At 44.9% G+C, this 11,755-nt stretch overlaps 1 protein-coding gene across 3 annotated transcripts in view; it reads right to left on the reverse strand.

Annotated features, from left to right (window-relative positions):
- CDK15 (cyclin dependent kinase 15) overlaps window positions 1-11,755 on the reverse strand; it is a 92,449-nt gene that overhangs the window by 11,465 nt on the left and 69,229 nt on the right. For all 3 annotated transcript variants that reach the window (XM_007469187.1, XM_007469186.1, XM_007469185.1), the window contains exon 11: window positions 6,620-6,668. In XM_007469187.1, coding sequence (XP_007469249.1) covers window positions 6,620-6,668 — 49 coding nt within the window. The remainder of the gene's footprint in view (window positions 1-6,619; window positions 6,669-11,755) is intronic.

Consider the following 11,755-nt stretch of genomic DNA (forward strand, 5'->3'; position numbering starts at 1 on the left):
GGGAAAGAGGAGACTCTGGAGGGTGAAACTTGGGTGGAGAAAACCCTTATTTATTTGAGCTTTCTGAAGCTCAGCTCCCAGGGTTTGTCTCTAAGAAGCTCTATTGGTTTCCCCTGAGATAGAGCATAGGCAAGAAAGATAATTAAGTACCCAAATTACAGTAAGGACAAATCCTCAAGTTGACCTTATGTTGAATTATAAATTTGGAGTTGAGCAAATCCATTAGCTGAGCAACTACTATGTAGGCTGTTGGATCTGGGAGATGCAGGGAAGCTGTCTTCTGGCAGCTTAATCTTGCAGAGGAGTCAGACACTAATCAAATGGTCATACAGATGCATAAACACAATTGGGAAGAAAAAGGTCCAGACTTGGGAGGTGGTCAGGGAGAACTTTCCTGAGGAAGCAGCATTTGAGCTGAGAGCTGAAGACCTGGGGCAGGGGAGGGGCAGGCGTTGCAGATCCCCAGGGTGGGAGGAAGAAGAGTTATTTTAAAGAAAGGAAGAAAGGCCAGTTTGCTGGCCTGGGACAAAGAGGACAGGGGCCTGAAATGAAGCCTGGGAGGGTGGCAAGGGTCTGACCCTGCAGGCCCTGTGGGTCTTCCATGCTTCCTATTTACTTACAGTGGCTGAAAGTCTTTGCTAATCTAGTGCCAATCATTTAAGTACACCCATCTCTAGAGCCCAAAGACAGGTTTACAAGTGGAAAGCACAAGACAGAAAACTGTGCTGATCCCGAGAGACAGTTAACTGCCGAACTGATGCCTGACGTTCAGAATTCAGTTGCATGGCCATGCAACTCCCCAATTAAGCAAAAACAGATGAGATTCCTTAAGGTTGAATGTACATACCAACCTGAAGTGAGAAACAGATACCCTTTCCCTCCCCAGGTGCCATGATGCAGTGATGCAGGAAGCCCTGGCCCAGAGTTGGAATTTGCCTAATTTTTGCATAAGATTTGCATAAAAAACTTGCAGGTATCTGATTCCCATGACATAAAACTGTTTCTGCAAACAGATAACTAACTCTACCCTCAAACTCAGGAGTAAATGCTTCACAGACTTAAAATAGAGAAGAAATCTGCATATCCCCGGTCCTTGCAAATTTCCATGCCAGCTGGAAGAGAAGGGAACCAGGGGTGGAGGCCTGCTTAGTAGTTTGTGGCCTGAAGTGCTGGCGGGTCTTTTCTCCATCTAGGGTGCCCTGCCCAGGCGCAGATTTTCAGGGCCAATGAAATAGGAGTCCAGAGTGCAGAAGCTGGTTCATATCAGCAGGACCCAGGACCCGTCTGGAAGGGGACTCAGGGAAAATGTCGTGAAAAAGATTTTAGCCAGATCCGTTTTCACTACAGGGTGGTAGAGTGGGATGCGTGCCGAAATTAGGGCCTGAAACCTCTCTGAACTTCCGGGGGTGGGCGGGTGGACAGGTGGTTATGGGGGGGCGGGAGGGCAGCGATGCATCCACCTCCACACTGCACCCCAGTCAGAGAGATGTGTTTCCTCGGCACACTCCCACCCAGCTTGCTCATAACAACTGAATTGTTACAGAGCTGCTCTGGAGAAGGGGCTTAGGAGCTGCGATCTGATTGGGCAAGGAAGGCTAGGGGACTTGTTCCAACCCATGTTAGCTCGGGCGTACATACTGGTTTTATTTAGATTGTATCTAGGTGGGGTGGCTGCTGAAGCCAGGAAAGGCTGATGGAGCTTACGGGGCTTGTGGGGACACATAGAAGCAGAGCAGGCCACTTCCGGCGGACAAATGAAAGAAAGGCGAGTGGGAACCGGTCGTAATATGGAGACTTCTTCTTGAGGACTTTCCTCTTCAACTAACCAACCTTCCCCCGACCCCACCCCACACCCCGGCCCCCGCCCTTCCCACGAGGTTGTGTCAAGGCTTTTAGTGGCGTTGGGACTTATTTCAATCTCACGGCCTCCAAACTGCGACTGCCACCACCTACTTCTGCTCCTCAGCTGGCAGAGGCGGAGTATACGCATGAAGCCTTTTCCTCGGGTGAGACAATTTCCAACTGGTCTTCCCCGTATAAACCAAATACGTGCCCTCCTGACTACGAGCCTTTACTAGTAGCATAGTAAAGGCTTATAGTAGGACCACCTGATCTGGACAAGCATCCTAAGAATCTCCACCTTGCTATGATCTCTTATTTGGGAGCTGAGAAAAGAGCCCTAGGGATACAGATGTTGCTTCTTCGGGCACAGATGTTAATTTACCTCCATGTTTGTATAATTCTGCTTCTTTCTGCCATCTATAGTCTTGTTTACTATCCATTGCCTTTATTGGCACATTTCTACAATTTTCCACCTCCTCTAACTCCTACCTGAACAATTCTTCACTGGTTACATCCCCTGCTTTGGAAATGAAAGTTGACATGAAAAGCGAACATTGCAAAATTAATTTGCCTACCAGCACATTTCCATATAGGCTAAATGTTAATAGATATTATTTGTTAAGCTTGTGATATTAGCTATGGAACATGCCAGGAGTACCTTGCAAAGTTAAGAGAACCTACCACCCAATTAATAGGAGTCTGTTAATAAAGACAAAGAATCCTCTGGTGAACCTCTCCTGCTAGTAACATTTCCAGAAGTGAGAAGCGTTCCATTGCCAGAATAATACGTTTGTTGTAGAACACTTAGAAAATGCAGAGAAAGAAAACTGAAGCTATCTCATCACTCTGAGATGACCCTTTTCACTCAAAGATAATCACCATTGCTTTACTGTTTATTCTTTAGTCCTTTATTTTTATACAGATATATTTTTTGTTTTACAAAAAAATGGGATCATACTCTACATGCTGTTCAATGTATTTTTTGCACTTGACTGTCTTGATCATCTTCCCAGGACTTTGAATAGCCTTCTGGGACATAGTTTTAATGACTGCAGAGCATTTCACTATGTAGCTATACCATAGTCCACGTAGCCAAACGCTTATTGAAGTTGTTTCCTTTCTTGTTGGGGTGTAAGGGGCTACTATTAAAATCATGCTGTGACAAATATCCTCAAAGATAAATCATTGTGTACTTGTGCAATAATTTCCTTAGTATAAATTCTGGAAATTGAAATTCCCAGGTTGAAGGATACTCTACAACATGTTACATTTTTTTTTTTTTTTTGCAGTACGCGGGCCTCTCACTGTTGTGGTCTCTCCCATTGCGGAACACAGGCTCCGGACGCGCAGGCTCAGCGGCCATGGCTCACGGGCGCAGCCGCTCCGCGGCATGTGGGGTCTTCCCTGACCGGGGTACGAACCCGTGTCCCCTGCATCGACAGGCGGACTCTCAACCACTGCGCCACCAGGTAAGCCCTCTAAATTTTTTGATTATCAGCTAGTTGTCCCAATTTCCATTTCCACCAGCATTCCGGGAGAGCTCCTGTCTGTGTGTGCAAAGAAAACAAATTCATCCCAGCCAACCTGAATTGCCACGGGCCCCACTGCTCATGAAAGTGGTAAAAGGATTATAATTGTAAATCAATCCTGAAAGATGTGCTGGGTGCGAGGACATCCACATTTAATTTTAGAAGTCCAGAATAGAAACATGAAGAATAAAAAGTTACTCAACATATCTGGAATCTGGTGGCTCTCAGGGGCCTAAGGCAACAGCCTTGATTTCTCTGCACAGCCTGGCTCTGAGTATAAAAGTCTCCCACTGCCATTGCTGCCAGCAGGTTGATGGGGGAAGGGCTTTATCTGTTTGCAGCACAAGGCTGGTCACGGTGAGTTCAGCTGGGTTCTTTGTTGTTTTCCCCTAGATCCACAGAAAGAGAAAAAGGGCAGGGATAGAGCGGTCACTTTCTTTTTTCCAATTTTTCAATTTGTTTTTATTTTGAAGTGATTTTAAGTTTACAGAAGAGTTTCAGGAGTAATAGTTGTAAGTTTCACTAGCTTCCCCTAATGTTAACATTTCAGATAGTCATAGTAAAATTATCAAAACTAAGTAATTAATAGGTAATATTATTAACTAAACTGCAGACTTTATTCAAATATCAAATATTGGTTTTTTTCGATGGTGACCTTTTTGTTGTTGTTGTTTCAGGAGAGTGGGTACTTTTTTAGTGCTGTCAGTTTAGGATGTGGTAAAGCAGATATGCCCAATAAGAAATATCTCCAATAGGGCTTCCCTGGTGGCGCAGTGGTTGAGAGTCCGCCTGCCGATGCAGGGGACGTGGGTTCATGCCCCGGTCTGGGAAGATCCCACATGCCGCGGAGCGGCTGGGCCCGTGAGCCATGGCCGCTGAGCCTGTGCATCCGGAGCCTGTGCTCCGCAACGGGAGAGGCCACAACAGTGAGAGGCCCGCGTACCGGAAAAAAAAAAAAGAAATATCTCCAACACTAGAAAGAAACAGCATCAGAGAAGCTGTCCTATAATTTCCTAATCAGTCTAACAAGTGAGTGCGCACTTACTAGGCCCATGTTAATCGCAATCCCATCAAACCCCAGACAAGGCCTCCAGGTGCATTTCCAGTCTGCTCACAGCTCCTCTGCTCCTTGGCAGAAATATTGTAAAAAAGCCAGTGACAACAAGGCTACTCTTTACTCATCACACTTGCAACTTGACTCAACTGACAAAGCCACAGAGACCTGGGTACCAGATGAAGCCCAGCCCTACCGCTTACTTAGCTTGATGACTTTGGCCAAGTTACTGAACTTCTTTGAGCTTCAGTTTCCTTCTCTTTGAAATGGGAATGAGATTTGTGAGGCATAAGTGAAATAACATGTGCAGCCCCCTACTAGGCACACAGCAAGCATCCCACCTAACCTTAGTCCCCTTTCAATGACAAAGCCCTTCTTAGAGCCAAGAGTTTTCTCATGTGATAACTTAGGCTGTCTAATAGAACTTTCCGTGCTGATGGAAAAATCCTATTTCTGTCCCGTCCCATATGGTAGCCACTACTCACATGTGGCTATTGAGCCCTTCAAATGTGGCTACTGCAACTGAGTAACTAAATTTTTTAAAATTGCAGTACAGTTGATTTACAATATTGTGTTTGTTTCAGGTGTACAGCAAAGTGATTCAGTTTTGGGGGTTTTGTTTTGCAGATTATATTCCATTATAGGTTATTACAAGATATTGGATATAATTCCCTGTGCTATACAGTAAATCCTTGGAGTAACTGAATTTCAAATTTAATTTTAAATAATGTAAATTGAAATAGTCACATGTGGTTAGTGGCTATGGTATGAGACAGCACATCTCTAGACATTACTCCTTGCTTTGAGAATCTGAGCAAAGAGAAGCCAGGAGTCTGAGCTAAGGCAGAGGTATTGCTGGGAACGAGGCAGTGGGCCGAGGTGTTGCCTATGGTCAGAAAAGCCAGCGGGATGTCCACGTCCTGCTCAGCCTAGAAGGAAGGGCTGGCTGGGCAGCTGCAGGCGCTTTCTCCTGCCGTGGGACAGTGACAACAGCAGCAGTGCAGGGTAGTAAGGCGGTCTGCAGGTTTGGAGTTACCGTTTATTTTGGAAGCCAGTGGTGAAATGGAAGAAAGCCACAGGGCAGCATGAAAATCCAAATCCCTCTAGTTAGGGGTTAGGGGAGCCTGACTATGCGGGCAAGAGGAAGTTTGCACGTCTTGCATGAAATGATAAACAGCAGTTCCCTGGAACCTGTCTCCAAAACAACGGGGAGTTTCAGGTGATACAGTGCGTTTGAAAATAAGAGTGCAGCGTGCGGACGCCCTGGGGAGAATCGTCCCTCCCAAAAAAAGATCCTTTGCTAGTTCATAGTTCTGTCTTCCGACCTATTTCACTCTTTGTGCTCTGATATCCACTCACCGTGGAGGCTTTTTAAAGCACATGAACAGTAAGTATGGAAAAAAATCAAACAAACTTTGGTTGGGTTAAACCCTACCACATTTTCAGGGAAGAACAACGTTCAAACATTCACTGAGGGTCTCTTTCTCTCCTCTCCACCTGCGGGAGGGTGTTTTTCTTTGACATTTGAGCCCCTTTCCCCTGTCTCTGATGTTTTTTTCACTGCCTTGTTTGTCTCCTCACTGAAGCAAAAAGAACAGAGCCTCGGCTAATTACTCTCAGATCAAATAATACTGGTTATTGTAATTGGTCATTGTCCGAAAACACTGAGTTCTTCTTAGCTCTGAGGTTGCCTGGCACGGCTTAGTTAGCTAACTATTCCGGGAATGTCTCTATTATCTGTTTTACTTTGCAAAAGAAACCGGGGACTTGTTGAAAGCTGGTAATAAAAGTCTGCCCTGGTCCGAGCCGAGGCTGCGTAGAGAGGGCCTGGGAAAGCGTGGCCTCCATGAATCACGTTGCCCCCCAACAGCTGCTCAGTGACGTCATTTGGTTTCTGTGTCGGAGAATAATAAACCCACTAGGTCTTCTTACAGGCCAACGCTCCTTCGTTCTCAGGGCCTCGGGCAGGGTTGAGGGGCGCAAAACAATTTTAATGACCAAACTCACGGGAAGTAAAATGGTTCACAGAGAAAAACTAACAGACTCACAGGTGGCTGCTTGTCCAAGAGGCGTCTTCCTGGGGCTGAGGGCCCCCAGATCAAGGTGCTCAGGGGCTGGGTGTTCATCAGGTTGAGGCCCAGGGAAACGTCCCTTCAACCCTGCTGAAAGATAAGCTTTCCAAGGCGGTACTCACCGGTTGCAGACATTCTGAAGGCTCTGAGGCTTAGGCGGTGGGAACCATTCTGGAAAGCATAAACAGACATGTTAAAAGACAAAAACAACCCTAAAATCCTGTTGCCAAAAATATTATTAAAATTCTAAATGCTCTTCTTGGCTTGGGGTAACAGGGAATTCAGTTATCAGGTAGGCAAACTAGATGAGTTTAAGTTTAAATGGAAGGTCACTATTCTGGGTTGAGTTATGCCCTTCTCCCGAATTCATATGTCAAAGTTCTAGGCCCAAGTACCTCAGAATTTGACCTTATTTGGACACAGGGTCGTTGCAGATATAATTAGTAGAGATGAGGTCATTAGGGTGGACCTTAATTTAATATGACCAGGGTCCGAATAAAAAAGGAAATTTTGGACATAGAGACAGACATGTATAGGGGAAGACAAAGAAGAGACAGAAGGAGAAGACAGCATGTACAAGCCAAGGAGAGAGGCCTGAACAAATCCTTCCCTCAGAGCCCTCAGAAGGAACCAATCCTGCCAACACCTCAAGTTCAGATCTAAGCCTCCAGAAGCGTGAGACGATAAATTTCCGTGGCTTAAGCCACCCAGATTGTAGTACTTTGTTACAGCATCCCTAGCAAACTAAAATAATACAGTCACAATATTTGGTGTCTGCTGCGTGCAGAACATGTGCCGAGTGCTGGGAGAATACAAAAGTAATCACGAGAAACTTCCCCACTCTTACAGAGTTTACAGTTCATTTGTGAGAACAAAACGTGCTTGCCCCGCCCCCCTCCAAGAAAACTCGTGTGACAAATGAGGGGGGCAAAGTCTTAAAAACTCAGAAGTGGTTAAAAAGTTAACGGGGCTAATTTTATATGTCACTTACAGTAAAGGTGGAAGTGAATCCTGGCTTGAATAATCCAAAATGGATGATGATAAGATTTGTAATTTTCTTTGGATCACTCTTTACAACATTACATGTGGATACATGTGTTTCTTTCTTTTTTTTTTTTGATACTGACACTATTTAACCCAAAATAAAACCACTATAAAAGGAGACAATTTCTTATTCATTCAAGAAATACTAATTAAATGCTTACTCTATGAAAGGGTGCTAAAAGGGGCTACGAGGATGTAAGCTTATGCTGCTTATCAAATCCTCCTATTTCTGACTCCAAATTGAGAAAAGGGTATTTCAACTCTCATGTAAAAGGATGTTTTTGCTTTATATTTTCCTTGGGCCTGAAATGTAATTCTCTTGGTTTTAAAAGCTCTCTTCTTCCAGCTCCTATAGGAATGGAATACAGCAAGACTGTTTATCCAACAAAGAATTTAATCATAGTTGGGCAAAAAATGGTTTTGATAATACTGACCTTTTCATGTCTGTATGTATATAGAAAAAGCCCTGGAAGACCACTCACCTGATCGTGATAATGGTCACTAGGGCTTACCCTTCTCACTTCTATGCTAATTTTCTTAAATTTATTTATTTTTAAATAAAAGGCACATATTACTTGTCTAACTTCAAAAATATGTTCAATTAAAGATGGACATTATGGTGTTAAGAGTTGTAGAATGAAAGCTGTGATCAAAGAACATGATTTAAGCTGAGTTTTCAAGGTCAGATGCAATCAAATGTGAACTACTCTGCTGGCAGTTTTTTTTTTAAATTAATTATTTAATTTATTTATTTTTGGCTGTGTTGGGTCTTCATTGCTGCGCGTGGGCTTTCTCTAGTTGCGGCGAGCGGGGGCTACTCTTCGTTGCTGAGCCAGGGCTTCTCATTGTGGTGGCTTCTCTTGTTGGGGAGCATGGGCTCTAGGCGTGGGCTTCAGTAGTTGTGGCTCGTGGGCTTTAAAGCACAGGTTCAGAAGTTGTGGCTCAGGGGCTTAGTTGCTCCACAGCATGTGGGATCTTCCCGGACTCGGGCTTGAACCCATGTCCCCTGCATTGGCAGGCGGATTCTTAACCACTGCACCACCAGGAAAGCCCTCTGCTGGTGTTTTATAGTCCCAGGTGGGCACTAAGGGAAGCACTTGCCTATACCGGTTATTTACTCTCTCTTCAGGTGATTTTGCCTAAATTCAAATAACCAGTAAAGATAAGAATACCTGGCATTTGTTCAGAATGTTTATTTCCAGACCACTTTCTGCTGCCTACTGACAGTTTTCCCTGGCTAAACAAAATTAAAATATTTCCTCATTCAGTCATATTCCAATTTCCAATTGATATAGTGAGATCCATTTCAATGCTCTCCCATGTTTTGTTTTTATGTGCTGGGGGTTTTGGCCTTTAGTATTTTAATACATTTGCTGGCTTTAGTGTTGTTCTTGTGGAACATGGGTTTGGAATTAGCTGAATTAGGGTTTGAACACTGAACCTAGGGTTTGAAACTACTGCTTCAAGTTCACCGTGACCTTAAGCAAGATACTTTCACCATGGCCAGCCTGTTTCCATAACTCAAGTTGGAGGTCATAGTCGCCTCACAAGGACTAAGTGATTTGTTGAATTTATGGATGCAGTGAGATAACGAATGTAACGTGCTGGCCTCAGAGCATTAAATAAATCCTATTTCCTTCTCCTTTCTCTTCCTTTCAAAAGTGATGGGCAATGCAAACTACGTGTAGTTGGGACCTGGACTTGGGTTTTTTTGTTTTTGTTTTTTTGCGGTACGCAGGCCTCTCACCGTTGTGGCCTCTCCCGTTGCGGAGCACAGGCTCTGGACGTGCAGGCTCAGCGGCCATGGCTCGCGGGCCTAGCCGCTCCGCGGCATGTGGGATCTTCCCGGACCGGGGCACGAACCCATGTACCCTGCATCGGCAGGCGGACTCTCAACCACTGCGCCACCAGGGAAGCCCAGAGCGACATAATTATAGCTCCTGCTGCACAGGGTTGTGGTGAGAATTAGAGCAGTGAGTGAAGTATAAGTATTTCCTCATCCTTTGCCTTTTTTCTTTCTGCCTCTTTCTCTTGTTTGATGTACCATGTATTTCTCCTCTCAGGTTTCAATAAGGTTTCTGCTTATTGTTCTCCTTGGAAACCCATAATTTACTGTTTCATTCTACTGAAATTCTAACGTGTTCCAAGCTTGAGTTCTTACAAGCCTAGCTTAATTTCTTTTGAGTTTTCAGTGTGGGCCAGAGGTGTGTGCCTTAGCTCTGTGGTGCAGTAACATGAACACAAGCCCAGGCTTAAATCTCCTTTCTGCCACTTATGAGCTCTGGGCTTTGGGGGAAATTACTTCACCTCTCTGGTTAAGTAACTCAGAAGTTTCTCAATCTGTAAAGTGGGAACACTTTTCCAGTTGCCTGGGAGAATTAGATAAGATTAAGCACTTGGCCTGTAGTAGGGGCTCAATCAATGTTAGTCTTATTCCTTTATCTTTTTCTTCTTGTTGTTTCTACCTCTCATTTTGGAGAAGCAACCTGGTCTCACACAAGTGGTCCTCAAGCTAAGCAGCACACTAGCATCACCTGGAAGAGTTTCTGAACCAAAAGGAGGCGCTGGCTTCACCCCACAGAGTCTGATTCAATGAGCCTGGGGAGGGCCCAGCATTGGTCAGTTGTTGTGTTGTTGTTATTATGTTTAATGGTCTCCAGATGTTTCTAGAGTGACACTAAATGAGGCAGAGGACACTGGTCTATCAAGGAGGGCAGGGTCGACCAGCACCTCCCAGCAACTCCCACACACTTCTCTGGGGCTCATTTCCTCAAGTAGGCTTGTGAAAATTCAGTTAATCAATGTACATAAAAATCGCAGAACACCGTATCTGATGCATACTTCACATGTTTTTCAAGGATGTGAGAGAGGAAGCATGATGAAGGAAAAAAATCATTCCTCGTAAATTCTACCAGTAGAGGTTGACTTGTAAGAGTTGGCCCCAGGGCTTCCCTGGTGGCACAGTGGTTGAGAGTCCGCCTGCTGATGCAGGGGACACGGGTTCGTGCCCCGGTCCGGGAGGATCCCACATGCCGCGGAGCGGCTGGGCCCGTGAGCCATGGCCGCTGAGCCTGCGCGTACGGAGCCTGTGCTCCGCAACGGGAGAGGCCACAACGGTGAGAGGCCAGATTACCACAAAAAAAAAAAAAAAAAGAGTTGGCCCCAGGAGGCAATGTGACAACATTGAACTTGAGGTTCTGTGTCTTGCATAGACTGTGCCTGACTCTCTTCCCACATCTATTTTGTAGCTACGTTAGCCCAGATAGAGGATAGAGGTGTCCAGCGTCAGCCAGGTTGCTGGTTATGAAGCAGAGCCAAAGCCCAGCGCCCGTTTGTGGCCAGCCCTCTGCTCTTATGCAGACAACCTGACGCTGGGTGACCTTGCCTCCTTCCCATTGATTTTTCCCAGTAGTTAAACTGCAAGCGATCAATGAGAGAATGATCCACAAACAGGCATTTTACCCCGCGCCATTTCAAGAGAAGTCTGTTTCTCTGGCTTCAGTAGCCTCTCAAATCATAGGTCTCTAGGTAGCTTATTTCCCTTCTCCTTCCAAAGATGATGGTTAATCATTAGACCAGATTCCTCTCCGTCTCCTCCTCCTGCAGTTCTCTTTAAAGGAGTTCTCATTTGAGTTCAGTTGGAATTTGAGGCAGGAAGAGCAAAGTAAACTTTGCTTTTGTAAAAGCCAAGTTTAAAAGCTGAACATTTTAATTTCCCAACTGAACAGAGTAAAAGTAAAATGAGGGCCAAACTGTTGCTACCATAGTAAAATAATGCATTTTTTCATAAACCTTTAAGAAGGCTCATTTCACAACTGATTCAAGTCAATAGAGATTTGTTGGTTGGTTGATAAAATATCACCAGGACCATTTTGAGCCTTAGCTCAAAGTGAAACATTTTCCAGTTACTATAGTCTTTACCACAATCCCCCTAAGGTTATCTTATAGTGCAGTCTACTGAACTACACCTCTGGAATTTCCCCGAACACAATGCATTCTTGAGATACCATATATTTAGATAGTTGATAATGCTGTTAGCCTTACTGCGCTATCTCAAGCAGGAACTTTAAAGCGGCTTTGCAAAAATCTGTAGCTCTCCTACCTCACCCTCAGCCTCACCCCAGATATACACACCAAGCCCGCACAGCTGCTCGCCTCCCTCTTCCTCGGGTAGCTGGCTTAGTCTTTTGCTCAAGGAGTCTGAACTTGGCATT

Source organism: Lipotes vexillifer, unplaced genomic scaffold (genome assembly GCF_000442215.2).
Source record: "Lipotes vexillifer unplaced genomic scaffold, Lipotes_vexillifer_v1.1 scaffold259, whole genome shotgun sequence".
Lineage (NCBI taxonomy): Eukaryota > Metazoa > Chordata > Mammalia > Artiodactyla > Lipotidae > Lipotes > Lipotes vexillifer.